The sequence below is a fragment of the Heptranchias perlo genome, chromosome 22 (genome assembly GCF_035084215.1).
Source record: "Heptranchias perlo isolate sHepPer1 chromosome 22, sHepPer1.hap1, whole genome shotgun sequence".
Lineage (NCBI taxonomy): Eukaryota > Metazoa > Chordata > Chondrichthyes > Hexanchiformes > Hexanchidae > Heptranchias > Heptranchias perlo.
In genome coordinates, this window is record NC_090346.1 from 49145933 (window position 1) to 49169352 (window position 23420).

Genomic DNA, 23420 nt, shown 5'->3' on the forward strand with positions numbered 1-23420 from the left:
TTCACCGCATTCATTTCCCATTGCTAGTTACTTGTTATCAGGCATTCTCCAGCCAAAGCATCAGGATGATCTAGGCATGTGGCTTCGCTGTAACTCTCAGTGCTGTTCACTCACTATGTTTCAAATGGTGCAAGCCAGGCAATATCAGCTCCTCCCTGCCTTCAAAAAGCATCCAGCAACCTCACCCCTCTGAGAAGGGGCAGAACTAAGGTAGGAGCAACTGACTAACATTTCCTGGACTCAGTGCTGCCACCTCCTGGCCAGAAGGCAAGAGTTGGGTTTTATGAGTTTCCAACGAGACACAACACAGAAATATATCCAATAAAGTTAACTCAATGAAGTATTATTCAATATGAGACTTTAATCAAAGTTCTTTTCATCCACCCTAACGCTAGCTATCTCCATTATCTCACTGTAATCTTAACCATAACTCTCACCCAAGTGGCCATTCTTCATGTATGAGCCAAGATAGTGAATAGTGACAGGCTGTTTGACTGTGGGGGAGGAGCATCACAGAAGGGACCTCACCTGAAATGCACACACACACTTTCCCACAGTGCTCACTGGACAGTGGCGAGGAACAGGAGCCTGAGCGATTTTTCCTCTCTCGAGCACACTTACTGCCACTCTGGCTATGATCAGCTAATTCAGCATAAAGCAGGTCTGTACGGCTCAGTTACACACTGGGCAGGGTATTCAACAAATGAGCCACAGGGGCAGCTCCTAAATCTGTTTTTATAATATTTGTAAGGACAGACACCAGTAAATCCCTGAACTTCTCTTTGATTTTCATGGTCCAGGAAGGATTGGAAATGTGCAGTTAGTGTTATAACTTAAGGCTGTCCACGGCATTCCATGACAAATAGCTTCATTTGAGGGGCTGATCATAGTTCAGTTACCCTGCTGTTGACTCATGACAAGTCCTCTGTTACTGGAAAACCAGACTAGAATCCGGATTAATAAAGGATGCATAAATTTACTGTTACTTTTGTTTATGGAGTGTCCACATAATCAGTGATACATGACACAGGCCTGTATTGATGGATCTGTCCCTTTTGTATAAATAATAACACCGGCTCTTGGTACCTTTCTGGGCTTGTACTGGCGTTCCTTTGCACATTTATTATCCCTCTGAATTATATTGAGCGAAAACACATCCAGACAGAAAGTGGCCTCAAACTGACTGATAATGTTCTGATCATTTAGAGCCTCAAGACTTCACCAAACCCAACAGTGAAGATGTTGTCACTCTTGCAGGGAGCCGAGCCTTGGCCGCAGACCCAGGAGTCGATGTGAATGATGAGAAGCTTTTGAATGGTAAGAAGCAGGCAGAAGAGGCCACTTTTTCAATGTATGCAGACTCAGCATCTGATGGTAGTTCAACCTTGGGATCACACAGTCCCACAGAGGAATCCAGTGAGAAGGAAGAAGGAGGTCAGTCACACACTGATAGCTGTGCAGCAGCGTGTTCAAGGTGTGCTACTGTATGTGACAATGTGGTTAGAAGAGGTGTAGAAGAACAGGAATGTCAAAGCAACGAAGCCAACTCCAAAAATGATACCGGGGAATCGGAGGAGTTGCTTGAAAACGAAGAAAGAAGTGAAAACCTAGAGTCTGGCACTACTGAGGACGTTGACAGTTTTCTCGCTGATAAGAAGGATGGTGATTCTCAAGAACTGGATCTTAACAGCACAGAAACTGCACCAACTGTCGAAAGTGAATCAAATGAATCTGTAGAAAATGCCGTGAATGAATTCCATGAGAATGAAGAGGCAAAAGTAAGAGAGCCAACACGAAACGGGGCCCCTGAACCTGCCATAGACTCCGAAGAAGAAACTGAGAAAAACAGCAACAACGGAAGACAACAGTGGCTTGAGGAGGAAGATTCTGATGGTGAATTGGATCTTAAGGAAGGTTCTTTAGAGGAGACAGAAGACCAGGCTTCAAGCCATGAAGAGGAAGACAACATAAAGGATCTGGAAGAGGAAGCACTGGATAGTCAGGAAGAGAATAATGAAGCAGCAGATTCTGAGCAGGAAGCTAATATTAGAAATGGTGAATCTGAGGAAGAGGAGCAAAATGATGGAGGAACTGACGATAAGTCGGATGAGAATGGAACTGTTGAAGAAAAAGTGATGGAATCTGAAGACGCTGATCGTCAGGAGATTGAAGAGATTGCAATAAGTGATGATGATAATGGACCTGAAGAAGGTGGAGATGATCCCAAAGAGTTTGCAGAGGAACAAAAAAATAAAGAGCTTCATGAAGGAGTCAAGGTTGCCGAGGAGCAGATTATCGAGCCCGGTTTCATTTCTGAAGAAGGAACAGCTGTTTCCTCCCCAGGATCTGGAAACGAAGGAAAGGAAGAAACCGATGATTCTGAAGAAAGAATGCCCGACAGTACTATTGATAACAGGAGGCTGTCTCCTGAAGTGAAGGAGCAGGAGAGAGACGGTGAGTCAGTGGGGACTCACCATCCACCACAGCACCGACTGAACGAGACTCACAAGCACTCACTTGGTGCAATGCTATGCAGTGTTTGACGTTCAGCTGTGGAATTTAATTTTGTTCTTTTGGCTTCCCACGTAAACTTCATTTAACACATCAGTTATATGGAGTGAGACTGACCAATGGAGTGGAGTTACATTTGGATTTTCTGCTTGTGATGTCACTAACTTCACTATTAATACCTGGAGTGATTTATTCATAACATCACATGCACTGCCCATGATGCATGACTTCATGGTTTGTGTGTGGTTTCACCTCCCTTACCTCTAATATCTTGTGAACAGAAATTCACTTCAAGAGATGCCTCCCTGTACTATCAGTGTGATGACTTACTGTCAGATGATAGTTAAAGAATAGAGCCGTACAGAATGAATTCAAAAAACTGATGAAACTAGCTGTGCTCATTCAACCGAGAGTTTTTTATTGTCGGCTGAATTATGTGTTCATCAAAATGAGAGAAGCCAGTGCAGCCAATGTCCGCATTAAGCACTCCTCAATGAAGTGTAGCTCAGTTTACTATGAGGTAAAGCTCCCTCTGCATTGTACAATCCAGCACACTCTCGCTATACTGTCCCATCAAACACTCCCAGGGCAGGTACAGCACGGGTTAGATACAGAGTAAAGCTCCCTCTATGCTGCTCAAATAAAGCTCCTTAATCCCATCCTCAGAAGAGCAATCTTTACTGTGCCAAAATGACATGTCCAGTTCCCACATTATCCTTGCTACCTGAAGGAGGTTGCCAAAATACTGCAATGTAGTTTCATACCCCCTAGGAACTGGGGTGAGACTGGGGAACGGATTTTATATCAGGCAGCAGAAGGCGGGAACATACCTCCCATAGGCCAGATTCAAACCGAGGCCCCAGAAGTGAAAAGGCAATGTTCTAACCCCTGCATCACTCAGTCCTGCATCGTAGATAACTGAACTGTTTTGTCAGATTCTCACTCATAGTTCTTTGTGGATTTATTCCCATATACTGGATAACAATGTCAGCATTTTCAGCAGTTAAGAAATTGGAAGACATCACAACCCAATGGCTTGTTCAAGGCAACAGTGCATAATGAGAATATACTAACTGCAGTGTGATAAAGTAGTCTATCATCGTGTATTGGTGTTTTGTACGTCTGTAAAAGATTTGATTGAGCCCAGTGTGCAGAAGTTCTCAAAGATCAGTGTTACTCTTGGTCAATACAGGAAGTGTGTTGCTTGAGAGGCACTCTCAGGAATTCTGTGCCACGAAGAGATGGGACATGAGTCTCCAACCCCTGAGCTCCTCATTTTAAACATGCTGCTGTGGGTAGTTGCCAGGTGGGGATGGGTCATTCTACTAAATGTAGTTCTACTGTAATCCAGCCCTCTGCTGGGTTAACAGTTCCCAATAGCATTCATTTGTCTGCTTTTGTCACAAGGAAAGGACAGCAAAACTGCACTGAAACACATAGATGCCCAGAGATATATAGAATAGCAAGTCTGCTGAGGTGAAGGGAGATCATGTAAACTGGGCATGTTCTCACTGGAAAAGAAGTTCAGAAGTGTTTTTAGGGACCAGATAACGTCGACCATGACAAGCTGTTTCACCTTGTTTAGAACAGTAGAACTAGAGGACATGGCCTGCGCTGAAAGAGGGGTAAATTCAAAACTAATCTGCGGAAACAATATTTTAGTGAGCGAGTGGTTAATCTATGGAACAGGCTCCCTAGGGAGATGTTGGAAGCAGTTAGTATTGATTCATTCAAATGCAAATTAAATGGATTTCTTTCAGGAAATAACATTTTGGGATACAGTATATGAGTAACTTGAGACATGACACGTGGTAAGTGTGATGTGGAGATGCCGGTGATGGACTGGGGTGGACAAATGTAAGGAATCTTACAACACCAGGTTATAGTCCAACAGTTTTATTTGAAAATCACAAGCTTTCGGAGCTTTCCTCCTTCGTCAGGTGAGTGAGTGAAGGGTTCTCTTCACTCACTCACTCACCTGACGAAGGAGGTAAGCTCCGAAAGCTTGTGATTTTCAAATAAAACTGTTGGACTATAACCTGGTGTTGTAAGATTCCTTACATATGTGGTAAGTGTAGCATGCTTAGGAGGAACAGGTGACTTTGGACCTATGGTTCCCAAAGGTTAGAAATGTGAATCACATAAAATAAAGGGATAGTGAACCATTAGGGATGTGCTGGCTCTATGGTTGAATGTACTGCACAGCCCATCACTGTGTGGGGGAATCACAGGAACTGACCCAGGCCCATTAGATTAATAAATCAGATTTATTAATAAGAGCAATCAAAGAAAAGAAAGTCCTTGTTGTCGCACATGCATTTTTGCTTTTGCACAGCCGAGTTCGCAATCTCAGCCAGGCCACCGGGCAAGAGGCTAGAATGTTCCTTGTTGTGGAGGAAGGAAAACTCCCAAGAGTCACTTCTGGGATTCGGCTTTGCTCCACCCTTCCCCCAGCCTCCACCCTCAAAATGGTTCTGGCAGAGCAATAGAAGCTCAATCCACATGGAGGGTGGAATCAAGAACAAGGGGGCACACTCTTAAAATTCAAGCCAAGCCATTTAGGAGTGAAATCAGAAAGCACTTTTTCACAGAGGGTAGTAGAAATCTGGAAATTTCTTCCCCAAAAGGCTGTGGATGCTGGGGGGGCAGGGGTCAACTGAAATTTTCAAGACTGAGATAGATAGATTTTTGTTGGGTAAGGGTATCAAGGGATATGGAGCAAAGGTGGGTAAATGGGGTTGAGGTGCAGATCATCCATGATCTAACTGAATGGCGGAACAGGCTCGAGGGGCTGAGTGGCCTACTCCTATGTTCTTATGACGTGTGCCGGGGCCCTGGAAAAAGCAGAGAAAAATCACATTGGCTCCACATCCCTACCACATTTTCATAAAAAGGCTTTGAATGTAAGGAAAATTTCATATTTTGCTTTTTTTTCTGGGCACTTGGGAGTTGTCCCTAGTGCTCTTCCCACTCTGTGTTACTGGGTGACAGTGTTACACATATGTTTATTGAGCAGCCTGTCATCACACATCAGTGCTGGCTGGCACCCATGAAACTGGACCCCTGCAAGGAGTCAGCATATTCAGGAGGGGAAGAAGTTGGAAAAGAAATCGAGGTTGCAGTGCAGAGAAAGGAAATAACTTGCATTTATATAGCGCCTTTCATAGCCTCACAACATCCCAGAACACTTCACTGAATCACTTTGGAAGTGCAGTCACTGTTGTAATGTAGGCAAATGCAGCAGCCAATTTTCGCACAGCAAGATCCCACAAACAGCAATGAGACGAAAGACCAGATAATCTATTTCTGATGGCGTTGGTTGAGGATTAAAGTTGACCAGGTAACCAGGAAACTCCCTGTTCTTCTTCGAAATAGTGCCATGAGAACTTTCACTTCCACCTGAGAGGGCAGATTGGCCCTCGGTTTAACATCTCATCTGCAAGACGGCACCTCTGACAGTGCAGCGCTCCCTCAATATTGCACTGAAGTGTCAGTCTTGTTTATGTGCTCAAGTCCCTGGAGTGGGACTCAGAGGTGAGAGTGCTACCACTGAGCCACAGCTGACACCAAGAGTGAATGTTGTTCTGGCAAATCTTTGGAGTGGGGGATTCAGAGTGTTTAAAATCTGGAAGTGCTGTTCATTGCTGGTGTTTTTCTTATTCTGTCCTGCAGATGAAGGAGATGAGGCGGAAGTGGAGGTGGAGGAGGAGCCTCAGCTGCAGCTGCCTTACAGAGATCGATCTCACATTGATAAAACCCTCCGGCTGAATGAGAAGACACAATCTGACGATTACTCTGGTAAGTCAACTGCTTGGGGGGGGGGGGGGGGGGGGGGGAGTACTCTTTTGTCTTGTATAAGCATTAGCAGAATATTTTCTGGAGCTTTCACAAGTATATAAATACCAAAAAAAAGAAACCTAGAAAAAGTTCAAAAACAGCTTCAAAAAGGCTGACAACTAAAAAAATAAATAATTACACTGAAAGTGCTCATTATCAGCAGACGAATTGGAGCAGAACCCGCTCTCACCTGTTTTGGCCCTGTGCCTGTTACTGGGGACATCAGGCGCAGACACAGACGCAGCCTGTTACTGGGAACACCTAGAAAATCTTATTTTCTAGAACATTCTCCAACTCCACCCTTCCAGAAATTAGTGAATAAACTCATGTCATCAGTCACCAGCATCCCCTTCAGAAGTTTCTAGATTCACCACTGCTTCCATGCAAGATACTAAATGTTAGGTAATCTGGGGGTGGAGGAATATTTTGAGTGTGAGGGGGAATTTCCGTAGGTTCACTTGATTACCTTTGGGAATCAGGGAGCATTTATACAGAACGGGTGGGGTAGAGTCCATCAGAGGGCAGGTTGTACAAAGGCTGTGAAAGGTGAGATTATTGGTGGGCTGGATGGCTGTTTCTCATTCCACGTTTTCTTGTACTCTGTGTGTTTTTCGTCCCTCCCTCCTGTCACTAGGTGTGCTCCAGCGGTTACGGAAGATATACCACAATGCCATCAGACCACTGGAGCAAGCATTCAAGTACAACGAGCTGAGACAACATGAAATCACAGGTAGGACAACAGGGAGCCGAGCCGAGCCTCAAAGTGGCAATCCCAATAATTAATATTTTCATTAGCACAATTTGCTATTGGGTCTCTTCCGCATAACCTCGAGCCGTTAACACTTGAAGTTAATGCCATTTGAAAGGCAAAGCAGTTAACTGTGCAAACCGAATGTAAAATGACACTGTGAAGTCACGCACTGTTGTGTTAATTATTGTTGGCAGACATTCTGTGGAGATAAAGACGAGTAAAGCGACAAACAAAAAATAACAGGTAGTAACAGTCAGGCGAGACTGCTGCCATGTTGAGTGGGATGCCCCGTGTATGATAACTTCACTATATCTACCACTGTTGAATCACTCCACCAACCCATCAGCATCTCCTTGAAAGGAATACATGTTTGACGAAGCTCAGGTCTAGCCAAAGGATTAACATCACAGCTCTCCCTGCCCCAGACCCAAGACCTGGGTTTTGCACTATTGATATGATTCCAAGGCACTGATCTGACAAGAGGTTTAGAGGATGTCACAGCCTATTGGAAGGAAGCTTTTGCCAGCTTCGCATGAACCTCAAATGAGATTACACCCTGGATATCACTCCCTGGTGCCTACTTTTGTTTAAATTTACGTGAGCTAGGAGGGGTAGTTTTATTCAACGTTGGGTGCATTTCTGTGTCCAAGCAGCTTTTGTTGCTGATGCTGAGCTGTGGTGTAGCCCTGATTTGTGAAGGAGTGACATTTGAAGCACTAACACTGCAGGTTAATGGGGCAAAATGGTACAAGTAAACAGCCATGAGCCTCAAACCTCTTCAATCAAGTTTCCGCCCCAGCCACAGTTCTGAAACGGCCCTTCTCAAAGTCATAAATGACACCCTATGTGACTGTGACCATTGTGCACTACTCCAACTCATCCTTCTTGACCTGTCTGCAGCCTTTGACATAGTTGACCATACCATCCTCCTCCAACATATCTCCCCCATTGGCCAGCTGAGTGGGACTACGCTCCATCCTCATCTATACAGTCGTGGCCAGAGAATCACCTGCAATGGCTTCTCTTCTCACTCCTGCATTGTAATCTCTGGAGTTCCCCATTGATCTATCCTTGGTCCCCACTTATTTCTCATCTACAGTACATGCTGCCCCTTGGCGACATCTTCTGAAAACATGTCAGGTTCCACATATACGCTGATGACACCCATCTCTACCTCACCATCACCTTTCTTGACCTCTCCACTGCATCCAATTTGTCACGCTGCTTGTCCAACATCCAGTGTAAGATGAGCAGAAATTTCCTCCAATTAAATATTGGGAAGACCAAAACCATTGCCTTTGATCCCCGCACAAACTCCGTTCCCTAGCTACCGACTGCATCCACCTCCCTGGCTACCACCTGAGGCTGAACCACACCGTTCGCAACCTCGACGTCCTATTTGACCCTCAGCTGAGCTTCTGACCCCATATCTGCTCCATCACTAAGACTGCCTATATTCACCTCCATAATATCACCCATCTCCACCACTGCCTCAGCCCATCTGCTGCTGAAACCCTCATCCATGCTTTTGTTAGCCACAGACTTAACTATTCCAATGCTCTCCTGGCCGGCCTTGCATCTTCCATCCTCCCTAAACTTTAGTTCATCCAAAACTCCGCTGTCCGTATTCTAATTCGTACTAAGTCCCATTCACCCATTACTCTTGTGCTCGCTCACCCACATTGGCTCCCGGTCCGGCCACACCTCAATTTTAAAATTCTCATTCTTGTTTTCAAATCCCTCAATGGCCTCTCCCCTCCCGATCTCTGTAACCTCCTCCAGCCCTACAACCCTCTAAGAAAGCTGCATTTTTCCCCTTCTCCTTGAACCCTCTCCATTCTGCAGCTGTTTCAGCCCCTTTGTACAGCAGTTATCACCTCTTTCCAGCTTTTCTTTTTTGCAGGTTCCTAATCCCATGACATGAGGGCAGCATTCCTGCCTTGACCCACTTCCCCCCGCTTTGTCCAGTCCCATAAACAAGTTCATTTATCTCCCAGTTCCGAATGAAGGGTCTCCTTGTGAAATGTTAGTCTGTCCTTTACTCTTTCTCTTGCACACTTTCCGTTTTTATTTCACGTTTCCAGCTGTTGCAGCTTTTTTTTTAATCTCTCTGTAGATCTGTGCTGGTTGTCATTGAAGTTGAATCGAAATAACTGCGTTTGTGCCTCCCTCAAAAACACAGGTTTATTATTCTACAAAACACTACTTCCAACCATAATAGTGTGATCTGGTTTTCACAGATGAAAGTATTAACATTAAACCTGTTTATTTTCAGTTTAGATCTGGGAGAAGGTCCAAGAATAACCTGACTCAATGTTTAGAGTCAAATGACTGTGTTTTTATAGTCAAAGTTATCTGATTATAAAGCAGCAGTCCAGGCAATGATGATTGAGGGATGCGTGCACTGGCGTTCTCAGAGAGCTGAGGTACACAGATGTTTGCCTCAACCCCTGACTCACGCATTCCTACACCCCCTAGTTCATTCTTGATGTTGGATCCTGTCACCAACTCCCTTGTCTCTTTGAAACAAATCATCGTTTTCAGAACTGAAATTGTTAATCTAACCGCCCAGCTACAGACCTGAAGAGTTTTCAAAATCAAATGCCGCAGGTCCCCTAATGGCTGGTGGGGGTGAATGCACTGGGTGAGGTGGCATTGACCAGGAAGAGTTAGCTGATATCAGCCAGGGTGTCAGTAAGGGAACTACGGTTGTTTTAGTATAGCTAGGCTAGAAGGAGGGGGAGGCGGGAACAAGCCAGGGTTCCTGCTCCTTAATATCTGACAATGGCTCCCATTGGAAAATACACGTCTGGATGTTGGGTGAGGATTTGGGCAATGACGGTCTCAGGAGAGGTGGGGACAAAAAAAAGGGAAAAATTAAAAAGTTAGTCATACCAAGTTGCTGACCTTCAACCCAGGGATGACAAACATTGTAAAATCTATGTACTAAGTAAGCAGAGCCGGGGCTTCAACTATACAACTGATTGTGTCAATAATGAAAGTAACTCTGTATTAGATCCTGCTGTGTTCTAACATGTAATTTATTTTCATCATTGACACAATCATGGGTAATGTCTTGGTGATGTAGTGGTCCTAAAGGGTCATTCAGCCATTTTGAGATTCAATAGGCAAGGGCACCCTGGGTGTCTCCATCAGGTGGAAAACCTGAAAATTGAGTCTTAAACACCCGAAAAACCAGGATAACACCTAAAAATTGGAGGAAAACAAAATGACTGCTAGAGTTACTTGAGAGACTGAGAAACTCATGCGCCCTAGTGGCCAGAACCTGCAACTACATTATGACAGGCAATGGTTTACATAGGAAAATTGCCATTATAAATGTTTACATACCATTCTAACATTGTAAATCCAAATCAGCTGACTTTGCACGATAATGCAATGTCAGCTCATTTGAATACGTAAATGTTGCTCATAATGCACTGGGACTGTTAGCTTTCTCGGGGGAGGGGTGGGGTGGGGTAAATGGAGGCTGGCCATTTTGGGGTAGGAAGGAGAATGACAATTGAGCAAACCCGGCCTTATGAGGTCCAACGGCTCAGCTGCAAGAAACTTGCCCTAGTAGGTCAGGGCCGCCCAGTAAGAATATTTAACAATTTTCGTGCCTCTCTCACCTCCAGCACCCGATTCCAGTGCCAGTGGGTCTTGATCAGGCACTTTCCTCCGGTCTCGGGGATGAAGTGGCAGGAGGGGGAAGAGCGGCTGAGGCTCTGCAGATGAGGCCCGGGAGTTAAAATCTCCTGGGTCGCACAATGCCAAGGTCGGGACAGTCTGCCACCCACCCACCTCCCCGGCCCCTCTGTCTCGAGTTAAATTCAGGGCTTATGTTTCACTTCAGTGCCTGTTCAATCCAACACTGGTTCAAAGTATCTCCTTTGAGGAAAACTACTCGACTTTAAAAGTTATGATAAACACATATATCGTGCACGTAAAAGGAATAACATGTTTAAATGTCCCAAAGTTTCCACCTTCCATGTATTTGTTTAACATTTTGTTGTCACCATTTCTGCCTTTCTCTTCCTTTCTCTCTCTCTCTCTTCATTGATTCCATTTCCTTCCTTTTGCTTGACTCCACTCACTCTGCTTTTTTCTTCCCCTCCCTTCTAACAGCCTACCCAGGACGCTCCATGAACTCATTCCAAGGTTGGTAACATTATCTGCCTCTTGCATGCTCAAGCCCAACCTTCTAACTATTATGGAGCTAAAGGCAGTAACGCATCTGAGCAAACGTTCAGCTCGGTTGGATCACTGCCACTGGAAGGTGGCCAGACATTAATCCTTTGGCAGCCAATGGCTTCTGCTTAATTCAGGCTCCATCTATCACGTTTCCAGGCTACTCAGTGTCTGTATGTCTGTCTGTTCCACTGACGCTCATGCTAGAGGTCCCTACGTACCTCAGAGTACGCAGGGCCTTAGAAGCTACTTTGATGTTTTGGCCAATAGTTGAATAACATGGAAGAATTGGTTTGAAATCTCAGAATATTGAGTAAGTCCTGTTAACTGCCAACATTTGGTGAACACACACAGACTGCCACGAACATAGCCTGGCTGTCAATTTAGGGACCTATTTTTCCCAAATCTGTTAGTGTTTTGTAAATGCAAGCAGTCATTTTGTATTGGCCTAAGAATCAAGTTTTGGGAATAGATCGACAAGCTCTCTGATCCCAATAACAAAACGTCAATTATTAAAACAAAACCCAGTCGAAGCAACTTTGCCAGCGACTTTGTGTAAGTTGGGCCGATGGGCATTGGAGGATTGCAGATGTCGCTATGGGGCTGTAAAATGTAAATCTGAATTGTACAACTAACCAGAACATGCATGATAAAGTAACTGGTGTACACTGAGCTGTCCCCTCCCCCACCAAAGGAAGGTGGGCAATACTCCGTAATTAACCCACTGTGGTTGAGGCTGGGGACCCATAAGGGTGGCTGGGTTGGGAAACAGAAATGTCACACCAGTCTAATGAGGTGCAGGATGAGGCACATTGTCAGGAAATGTAGAGGTATCTAACCTGTTCTGTACTGGTCCTGGGAGTGTTTGATGGGACAGTGTAGAGAGAGCTTTACTCTGCACCTAACCCGTGTTATACCTGCCCTGGGAGTGTCTGATGCTGATACTGGGTGACAAAAAGTGGAAAAGGTTACAATAATTATCACTGACTCACAGAAACAAATAAAAACTTTAGAAGTTGAATTTCAGCTGTAGCAATGCATCAAGAAGGTGAGGAAGAGGCAGCAGCCCCGAGAATGAATGCTCCGCCCCATCTAAGTATCGTTCCCTGAGGTTAGAAGCAGGAGGGACCACACACAATGTGCAAAGCTCAGTGTTAAATCCATATTCTGAGGGTATGATATGGATTCGGTGCAATGTTCACTCAGCAGCAATCTGCAGGACCGTGTACTTTACCTTTCACTCAGCGTTTCCCCTGGCTATTGGTGTGTAAATGCGCCGTCACTCTCCGGCTCACAGTTTCCGCGGGTCATCTATCCCTTTGGATGGGACAGTCTGCACGCACCCGACATGTGGGATGGAATCGCGCATTAGCAAGAAACTGGTTGCCACGTTTCCCAATAGGTGCGGCCAACGGCAAGGGTCCCCAGGGGGAGGTTGTATTCTGTTGTATCTGTACTAAAACACGATAGGGGAGATTTTCCTGGGTCTGCACCCGAGAGCGCTGGATTGCTTCACCACAGCAAATATCGTAAAATCGAGTGGGTCGGAGCACACGCCTGTTTAGGATCCCGCCCAATTTTTCAGCACTTACTTCACTCAGCTGATCTAGTGAAACCGGGTGCAGACCCAGGAAAATCTCCCATGGCGTTTTAGGGTAAAATATTGGAGAATGCTGCTCTCTAGTTTGTTCCGATGACCCCGAAACAATTGGCAGTCAGCTGGGGAATGTTCCAGATTTGAAAATATTAACATGCTGTCTATGAACCCTGACTTTACTGTCATGATAAAGGCAGACAACGCAGGAAATTCCCATATCATCACAAAATAAAACTTTACAGGGCCAGTTTCTGAGTTTGCCTCGCCACTCAAGACATGAGCTTGTGATCTCCTCATCTACACACCAGGTGAAGGAGGCTTCCTGCTGCGCTCACAAACTCGGAAAATTGCCCCCTCTACATAAAAACTGCACAGAACTTACACACTATCCACTGGAGCGGCATGCCAGGCTATTGAGACATTTATATTGAAACCCCATGACTCAACAGACCATCTAACCAGTTATCAACCTTCAAAAAACATGCTCGATCTCTTATACTCCCTCAAAAATCTGTCCAGCTCCCTCTTGAATTTCCCCACACTAGTCCGCCTCTATTTCCATCCTGGGCAACTCTGTTCCACACCTTCCCCACCCTCTTGGGGGAAAGTTTAACTTTTGGCGAGAGTGTAAAATGGGTAATCGGGGATCGACCACCCGTTAAACGCTTCCATGATACCCTGTGCTGGAAGTATGAATTTATAAAATCTGTCCTCAGACCTCTCTATCACTGCAGAACTGCCTCTGTCTCTTGAACCCAGTTATGTTCCAATAAGCTTCCTGAGTGGAAGTTGTCCCAAAACTCTATAACACACTTTTATAACTTGTGCTCCTGATTTTTTTTTTATTATTCGTTCATGGGATATGGGCGTCACTGGCAAGGCCAGCATTTACTGCCCATCCCTAATTGCTCTTGAGAAGGTGGTGGTGAGCCGCCTTCTTGCGTAGCGAGATTTTACAACTGAGTGGCTTGCTAGGCTATTTCAGAGGGCGATTAAGAATCGACCACATTGTTGTGGGTATGGAGTCACATATAGGCTAGGCTGGGTAAGAATGGCAAGTTTCCTTCCCTAAAAGACATTAGTGAACCAGATGGGTTTTTACGACAATTTCATGGCCACCATTACTGATACTAGTATTTTTTATTCCAGATTTTAATTTAATTAATTGAATTTAAATTCTCCAGCTGCCGTGGCCCGTTAATCCCGTTACCACACTGAGCAATTTCTCTCAATCAATTTTGTCAACTCCTTTCCTAATCTTGAAAACTATGATTAGGTCACCTTTGAAATGTTCGAAATAAAACACGTCCAGCTTCCTTGTAATGTAAATTCTGGTCACCAGGGTTACATTTTCTGAATCCTTGCCCATCTGAGAATCGTGGCCCCATGCCTGTGATTTCAATAGATGAGGCTGCCTCTAATTTCACAATGCACTCTTGCAGTGTGAGGAATTTTGTCCCGGGAGAGGACTCGGAAAACCTACCCTCTGGAATTACCTTAGTTTCCCCCTCCACCCTTTGTATCCTTCAAATGGGAATAATATTCTCCAATCTTGAAACGGTGGACTCAAGAGGGGTCTGTCTATTCATCATCATCTACATTACAACACTGACTACACTTCAAAAGTACTTCATTGGCCATGAAGCGCTTTGGGACATCCTGAGGTCATGAAAGGCATTATATAAATGCAAGCCTTTCTTTTTTGGTCTAATGTTCTGTAAATAGACTGAACATGGACAAAAATAACCATTCACAGATGGTACCTGTCACTTAGACCCCGCCATCCCTCACACCTCATCCATCAGGACTGGTGTTCTCTGCTTCAGACTCTATTTCAGTTTGTCCTTCTGTTTCAATTTCTTTTGTTCTCTCTCTTGGCCTCTCCCTTTCAATGTCTGTTTCCGTCTCGTTTGTTCTCAGTTTCAATCTCTCATCTTCTCTCTGTTTCAGTCTCCTCTCTGCTTCTGACTTGTCCTCTCTGTTTCGGGATTTCTTGTTTTATTTCTCTGTACTGTTTTTCTTCTATAAATCTCTGTCCCATTCCTGCCTTCCTTTCTGTACCTTTCTTGGGATTCCTCATCCCTTCCTTGGGACTCGTAGATTAGCAACAAAAAGTTTCAAAGCAAGTATGTGCCCATTTATGTCATGGTAACTTCAGTAGTGTAAGGTTATGGTTTTTTAACTTCATCTTAGAGGCCACAAAACTGATGTGTTACAGCATCAGATGTGAGTTCCTTCAAACCAAAACCATGTGCAGCTTTTTATAAAAGCATAGCCTTTTTTCTCCATCCCCTTTCACTATCTGTGGCCCACTAACCTCCTATGGGAAAGATGAGATATTCTAATAGAAAGACATCAGCACCAATCAGGCTCAGTGATTAATTAGCAAGAAGCTTGGTCCAAATAGACTGAGGTGGACAGTGTGATCCTCTGTACCAACCCTTGCATTCCCATACCTCCAACTCTTTGGTTCCAACCAACTAGTTACTTGAGTTGGAATTAACAGAACCCAACCAACCGAGCAAAGTGAGTCAGAGTGATCAGCTGCCTGGCTTATGAGTTATCAGTCAATTCCCATCAACCTGAAGGAGATTCCCCAAAGTAGATGATCCAGATGCTCAACCTCTTGAACTAATGAGGTCTATATCCATCCCTTGGTCCTTTCACATCCCTTGAGTGATAATTTAAACACTTCAATTGCAAATAAGAAAGCAAGCACTTGCATTTACATCACGCTTTTCATGTTCTCGGGATATCCCAATAAGCTTTACAGCCAATTAAATACTTTTTTTGAAGCGTAATGTTTCTTATAATGTAGGGAAACACAGCAGCCAATTTATGCACAGCAAGGTCCCACAAACAACAATGTGATAATGAACAGATAATCTGTTTTTGGTGATGTTGGTTGAGGGATAAATATTGGCCAGGACACCAAGAGAACTCCCCTGCTCTTCTTCGAATAGAGCCGTGGGATCTTTTCCATCCACCTGAGAGGGTAGACGGGGCCTTGGTTTAATGTCTCATCTGAAAGACGGCACCTCCCACAGTGTAGCACTCCCTGAGTATAGCACTGAAGTGTCATCCTCGATTATGCGCTCAAGTCTCTGGAGTGGGGCTTGAACCCATGACCTTTTGACTCAGAAACTAGGTGGTACCACTGAGCCAAGGATGACACCTATTTGTTTCCACTGCGAGGGCAGTAAGGAGCTGGGCATTTGTGCCAACTTGTAAGACCCTTCTACATTATCATGATTGGGAGTGACCTCCTTCAGTTTGACATGGACTGACCAGTAACCCAGTGCGGTCTTATCATGTATTGCAATGAATTGCTTTTCTGTTCCTGTATGTGGAAACTGTTCTGCTTCCAGATGGAGAAATCGTATCAAAACCAATGGTGCTGTTCTTGGGGCCATGGAGTGTTGGAAAGTCCACCATGGTCAACTACCTCCTGGGACTGGACGAGACTCTCTACCAGCTTTATACCGGTACTGAGACGGGTGATCTGGGGCAGTTTTAATTCACTGTAGAACAATTTAAAAATTAGGTTACTCAAAATATTGTTACATGCACTGAATTCTCCTGTGGTGCTCAGTCCCAATAGAGATTGTTTTAATCTGAATTCACGACCAGAGAGGGAGCCAGAATGGATCAATCATTGCTTCAGAATCGGCGGGGTAATCTTTTGAGTATACACACTGGCATGTGCCCACTGGCCAAGGTCTATCGGAAAATCACGCGTACACTGCCCAAAATGCATAGGCAGCGTGCAAGGGTTTCCCGCCACTAGTGTTTACTCAATACATTACCCCCTGGACTTCCACTCTCGGGTATATTTCCTGCAGACCTCACCGACACAGCTAGTAGAAATCTGGAATTCTCTTCCCCAACAGGCTGTGGATACAGGGACAGTTGGGGAGCTTTCAAGACTGGGATTGATAAGAATTTTGTTGGCTAAGGGTATCAAGGGGTATGGAGCAAATGCGGGTAAATGGAGTTGAGGTACAGATCAGCCATGATCTAATTGGATGGCGGAGCAGGCTGGAGGGGCCGAATGGTCTACTCCTGTTCCTAATTTTCCTATGTTCTCCATTCCGCCCCTAGGTGCAGAGCCAACTACGTCAGAATTTACCGTGGTCATGCACGGGGAGAAGATACGCACCGTGGAAGGAATCGTCATGGCTGCTGACAGTGCTCGGTCATTCTCGCCTCTGGAAAAGTTTGGGCAGAACTTTCTGGAGAAACTTGTTGGCATCGAGCTCCCACACAAGCTGCTGGAACGAGTGACTATTGTGGACACGCCTGGAATCATCGAAAACCGTAAACAGCAAGAAAGAGGTAAATAACAGGAAGTCTGACAATACTTGCTGCTTTGACTCAAACATGGCCACTTGAGTGAAGTACCAGGTGGCTGGGGAACTGTACCCAGCTCCAGCTCCGTCCTTCAGGATGGGGAGGGGGAAAATTACCGTTAAAATATTAAATAACAATGCCGAACCAGAATGGACACACTATACTATGAGTTAGCTGTGAACCATGACGTTGTGGGTTGAGTTGGGGAAATGTCAACGAAAACTCTTTTGGGTTCTCAAATACCCATGGTTGTGCAGCAACATCATAATCACAGTAACTCCATCCAATCCTACACCTGGATATCCTGTGCTACTTTAACACAGTAGGACTGATTCCGCAATTGGGGGGCTTCCAATGAGGACCGGCGCTCGCAGTAAGCGCAAGTGTTAATTGTATGATTTATATCAATGAGTATTAATTGTATTCAGGTGGTGGGTATCAATTGGGGATAATCTTGTATCCTTTTTATGGGAGAGCTTATCGAGGGTGTGGTGTGTGTGTAAGGTGAATCTCTAAGAATAAAAGCTTGGAAACAACCAAAGACCAGGCTCTAGTATTCTATCCTTCACCACATGGCTATCCATTTATAACAGCAGGTTGGAAATTTGTGGGGATCGCACTCCCAATGTCCCAATATGTGCTTCTAGCGGGTGAGGCTGTGTACTGGAAGGTGGGGACCCAAGGACAGCTCACTATTGTGTTATATACAGGGCAACAATGGTCACCGTGTCTTACAAGACAACAACACATAGAGGGGTTGCGATGTCAAACTGCAAGAGTGTCACTCAAATGGTTTATTATCGTCTTGGGGTAGCAAGTCCTCTTTGGATATTTACCAAAGTCCTTAGCCTGTTTATTTTAAATAGGTTAAGTACTTCAGCAACAATCTTACGTCGATGTAACACCGTTTCCATAGGTAGAAACTTTCCAAAGTGCTTCACTAAGGGGAAAAACAACATAATAAGTGCAGGAGTTGGAAGAAGTGACCGAGGGCATGGTCCAATGGGTGTGTTTGAAAAGACTTTTAAAGGCGGAGAGAGAGAGAGAAAGTGGGGAGAAGTGGTGGAATGGAGAGTGGGGAATACACAGTAGGTCGGAGTTGGAGGAACAAAGGGCTTGAGGCGGGACATAAGGTTGGATGAGATCACGAATGCCACGTGGGGCGAGCGCATGGAGGGATTTTGAAAATGATGAGAATAGGGAAGAAAGGGCTTTCATTCCATTCACTAAAAATAGCCCACATAAGAATTTGCGCGCCCCCCCCCACCTTGACTCACTGATATATTACTGCTCCAGAGTGTAGTTCTGACAATTCTAGAGACCCAGTAATCTGATCATTTCTATGTGGAATAAAACAGTAAATTTCTAATTTTTCTTTCAAAGGTTATCCCTTCAATGATGTTTGCCAGTGGTTTATTGACCGAGCTGACCTCATATTTGTTGTGTTTGATCCTACCAAGCTGGACGTCGGATTGGAATTGGAGCTGCTCTTCCGCCAATTGAAGGGTCGCGAGTCTCAAATCAGAATAATTCTGAACAAGGCTGACAATGTGGCCACTCAGGAACTGATGCGAGTCTACGGAGCTCTCTTCTGGAGCCTGGCACCATTAATCAATGTCACCGAGCCACCGAGGGTCTACGTTAGCTCCTTCTGGCCCTACGAGTACAATCCTGATACAAACCAAAACCTCTTCCTGAAAGAGGAGGTCTCCCTACTGGAGGATCTCAACCAAGTCATTGAGAATAGGCTTGAGAACAAAATTGCCTTCATCCGCCAGCACGCCATACGTGTGCGCATTCACGCCCTTCTCGTGGACCGATACTTGCAGACTTTTAAAGACAAAATGACCTTCTTCAGTGATCCTGAGCTGGTCTTCAATGAAATATTGGATGAACCGGACAAGTTCTACATCTTTAAATCCATCCTGGCTAAAACTAATGTCAGCAAGTTTGACCTGCCCAATCCTAGTGTCTATAAAGATTTCTTTGGCATTAATTCCATCAACACTTTCAAATTGCTGTCAGCGCAGTGCTCATACATGGGAGGATGTCTGCTGGAGAAAATCGAGCGTATCATCACCCATGAGCTTCCTGCTTTGCTGGGAGCCATCTCCGCTGGGAAAAACCCATCTCTTTCATCCTGTGACATCACTGGATGTGCAGAAACGCCAAAGAACCGATACAGAAAGCCCTGAACAAGGTGCTTGTACATTATTTATGGGTGAAATAGCTTATGTCTTATCTGTCCAAGAAGCCATGGTTCATTAACCCTTTGAGAACTGAACTTTCAGCATCCAGGCACCTATTGTATACCTTAAAAGGACAAAAAAAAACTTTATCAAGTCTGTACCATGAATATGAAAAAGACGACGTGAAAGCACAAGACATTTTCTAACGAATAGAATTCTATGAACATAGATGTACCAACCTGGTCATTTTTGACGCAGTTTAGAAAGGTTTATAAAGGGCTCAGAGGGTTAATTTATTTGCAATGTGGCAAGTGGTTAGTGTCTCATGGTGCATGTTTAGAATAGACTTTTGATAGAGGTTCTGCCCTGTTTTGGAGCATGGTGACTCCAACTCTTGCTGGTGCTAAAGTTTATTCTTGTATTTTCTTTCCCTCATTTTCCTCCTACCCTCATTAGTTACTCCTGGTCACCATGATCTGCTTGCTGTGTCTAAAACACACTCAGTTTCCACCTTCACCCACCCCAGTCTTCAGTTAAATAATCCAGTTTCCCTCCCTCACCGGTTTTTGGATCATCATTAACCTGATTGGCGAACCATCCACAGATCCTGCCAGAGGGCAAACAAGCTCTAAAGCATTTGATTATTGGCCTCCTGGAAACCTAGTGAGAACTTTACTGACTAATATAGTTGGTTTCATTGCCGAACCATACAGATTTTCTCAGCTATTTGTGGTTTGAAGTACCAAACGTAGATTGCAGTAAAGGTACAGACAAGAGGGCAGTGGTGGTGGTGGGATTTTTAAATCATTACAGGTTAGGGGAGACCTGTTATTACAATGCATATAAAACATACACTTTCACAATCTATACAAACCTTAAATAGTTTCATAAACATATGTCCCAATGTTGGATTACAGGTTGTGGCAAATTTATTCATTCAGCTAGCTGTCTTTTCCCTATTTCTCTTACACCCAATTTTCTTTCAATTATCTTTTATTTGACCTGCCCAACACAATCTCCTGTGCAGTGAATACACTGATGGGTGCCTCAGGTCTATGAATTGTTCCTGTGATACAGACTCATGCAGTCACTCTGCGTTGAGTTTTTCCAGAAACACTTTACTGTCCTAGGTCAGCATGATACGAGCATACTGCACTGACATCTCTACCACACGTTAATGAGCTCTGTTACCGTGCCTTTGGGATTTAATCTTATGGCTACTCAGATTAGGATGTTATATCCGCTGAATGTGGTGACTTAAAGGAAGGGCTTATAAAGTCTTTGACTGTACACAAGCCAATTTGAAAGTAAAATGGGTGTATCCTGCATGTATAAATGTTGTAAACTTATTTGACAGCACAGCTAGGATTAAGTTTATTTCAAAATAATACAAGGGTTTGTTGCTGCTGCTTGATCCTCATTCTCTTTCTTTTAAATGCCTTCCTTTGTATTTTGCCCCTCCATTTCTAGAGCTGTACATCTGAGATGTATAGCTATCTATCCTTGTTTTCATCTCTCTCCATGCCCTACTGTTATGGCATTTGAGATGGTGCTCCAAGTTGGAAGTCCCACCCCAACGCCATCAAATAAATTTCTGCTAACAGAATACCAAAAGCAATCAATCCCCTGATTTCATGGATGAAGGAATCCATTGACATGGTTGGAGAAAAGTGTGCTGTGGAAGTAGGAAGAGGGAAGAGTTAGTGAGGCAGCTAATGTAAGAGCAAATCCAAGTGGGTCTCAGAGAATATGTATGGAATAACATGGTAAAATGGAACTAAGAAGATATGAAATATTTGTCCAAAGAAATTTGACTGCTTGAACAATATTTAATCATTTGGACTAGTAAATATTTTTCTTCCTATTTGTTTGGAAACTACATTGAAGACATTGTTCCTCCCCCACACATGAACCATTACTTTTATCCACTTGGCTTCAATAGTGCATCTTTCACTTTCAGCTACCTCCCTAGGTGCTAAAGGCCACAAAACACAGGTTGGCAGCTAGCCATTCAGTGATCAAACAAGTATAAGTGGCTCACTTACCAAGGACTTCAGTATGTGATTGGCCTTTTTTGAGAGAAGGGACAGTCCATTGCCATCGATGGTCAGATTGAATATATAACAAACTCATTTTTGTGGGAGGTTTAGTCATGCGTTTTGCCCAACTCAGTAACATGGAAATCGGGCACCCAGAAGTGGGAATGGGTGGCATGGAAAAGTACACTAATGTTGGTTCCTGGGAAAGTAGGTTCCAGAAGGGAGCTAATGTGAAATTCAATAGGAAAAGTGCAGCAGTTAATATGGAGGTGGTGCAGTGTCTCAGAATCTGTCCATGTAGGCCCTGCAATGTAATCCTTGTCCATTAATTGTCCGCATGAATTAGTGGTTCAACAAGTGGTTCAAATCCTAAGAGATGTAAAACAGCAAAGAAATAGTTGAAGGTGATTACTTTGGGAGGTCCAGATGGCGCATTGTGTTATCGAAATACATATACTTCTCAGTGTTCAAAGTTTTATCACTGCATTCTCCCAGAGCAATCACTGTTGAATCGGGGAGTGGGGGGTGTAGCAGATGGTCATGGACAGTACATAGCCATGTCCTATCATACAGATTCCACGGCACTTTCTATGGATGGAGAGTGAGAACCGTGGAGCATCTGATAATGGTGTCCCTGACCTCTGGATTCTGGGTGTTGGTGGGAGCACAACAATGTTGGCTATATAGGATTAGGTGTGTGACTGCAGGCATTAGGATTGTTTGGTTAGAATAGCAAGAGTTGTCTGTGCAGCAATGGTTGTTTTTAACCTGTGGAAGGTCTATTCTTTGGTGACTGTATTGTGCAGGAAGACCCTGTGTTTCCTGTGGTTTCCTCACTGTTTAGAGAAAACCCAACTCCAGAAGCGAAAAGCCCAGTCAATCAGTACTCTACAGGGTCGATTGTATGAACGTATACTGCTAGCGAGGAGCCTTGCCCATTAGAAACATATTGGGGCATTGTGGGCAGGGCTCACCGCAAGTTTAGTGGATGGAAATCGCTAGGAGGGCACATTTGTAAAACCTGCCCTTAGATCTAGGCCTTCTGATTCTCGGTCTTTTTTCCCTACCTAAATTCATGTCAAAAAGTTGGATTAAATTGGTGGTGACAAAATCCATGCTTTTTTGGGTAATCAGAAAACGCCAGGCTTAACGGGACAGCAGGCGAGAAACTGAACCATTAAGAGTCTATTTATAGCAAAGGGACTGGTCGCGTGTCATCCTACCCATTTATGGCGGGTCGATGGAGCCTTCTTACTTCAAGATTTAATTTGACTTGAAGGGCGTTTTATCGAGTTGAATCTGAATTTTGGAATTCATCTTTTATGAATTGATTGCTGGGTTGCATCAGGTTAAAGCCTAAAATCAGAAGGCTTAGAAATATCCTAAAATCAGGCTCGTACTGTTATTTTTTGGATTTGGCTCCGGGGCTATGGAATAAATCAAAGACCAGTTTCACTTCAGTTTGTATACGATGCAGGCCCTTCTAATAAAGCTCATTTTCAAACACCTCACTTTGTCTTCAGTTCTTCTTAGTTGCTCTCTAGTTTGTACAATTAAAATCTATTTCATTGCATCAATTAGTTTCCTTTGTTAGTCGGAGGCTTACTAACAAATCTTTAGAATAAAATGTATTTTTCTTGTGTACTCCGTGTCCTCCCATGGGTCACCTTGTAACTCCATGTCCTCCCATGTGTCACTTCTCCTAACTCCGTGTCCTCCCATGTGTCACCTCTCTTAACTCTTTGTCTTCCCATGTGTCACTTTCCCTAACTCTTCTGGAAACTGCTGCTTGCAGCCTACTTGCCTTTGTAAAGTATCTTGGAACGTTTTTCTGATCTACAGGACTACAAAAGTGCAGTTGTTGTTATTAGAACCCAATCCTTAGAAATCCACGAGGAACCCACAGGAGATCTGCTAATAACCATTGAAAATTATTCTAAAATTCTTGAACTGAT

At 44.2% G+C, this 23420-nt stretch overlaps 1 protein-coding gene across 2 annotated transcripts; it reads left to right on the forward strand.

The window, feature by feature from the left end:
• The first annotated feature begins 1323 nt into the window (after window positions 1-1323).
• srl (sarcalumenin) lies at window positions 1324-22976 on the forward strand. 2 transcript variants are annotated; one of them, XM_068003582.1, is made up of 7 exons: window positions 1324-2454; window positions 6184-6309; window positions 6983-7078; window positions 11228-11260; window positions 16256-16372; window positions 16989-17222; window positions 18621-22976. In XM_068003582.1, the coding sequence occupies exons 1-7, from the start codon at window positions 1350-1352 to the stop codon at window positions 19430-19432; spliced, it is 2523 nt and encodes an 840-aa protein (XP_067859683.1). In that variant the 5' UTR covers window positions 1324-1349; the 3' UTR covers window positions 19433-22976. The 2 variants fall into 2 exon arrangements, with proteins under 2 accessions (XP_067859683.1, XP_067859684.1); XM_068003583.1 differs by lacking the exon at window positions 11228-11260.
• Window positions 22977-23420: the final 444 nt, after the last annotated feature.

Coding starts and splice junctions, on each gene's coding strand:
- srl (XM_068003582.1), top strand. CDS start 1,350: ATGTATGCAGACTCAGCATCTGATGGTAGTTCAACCTTGGGATCACAC. Junction 2,455..6,183: donor GAAGGAGCAGGAGAGAGACG/GTGAGTCAGTGG, acceptor TCTGTCCTGCAG/ATGAAGGAGATGAGGCGGAA. Junction 6,310..6,982: donor ACAATCTGACGATTACTCTG/GTAAGTCAACTG, acceptor TCCTGTCACTAG/GTGTGCTCCAGCGGTTACGG.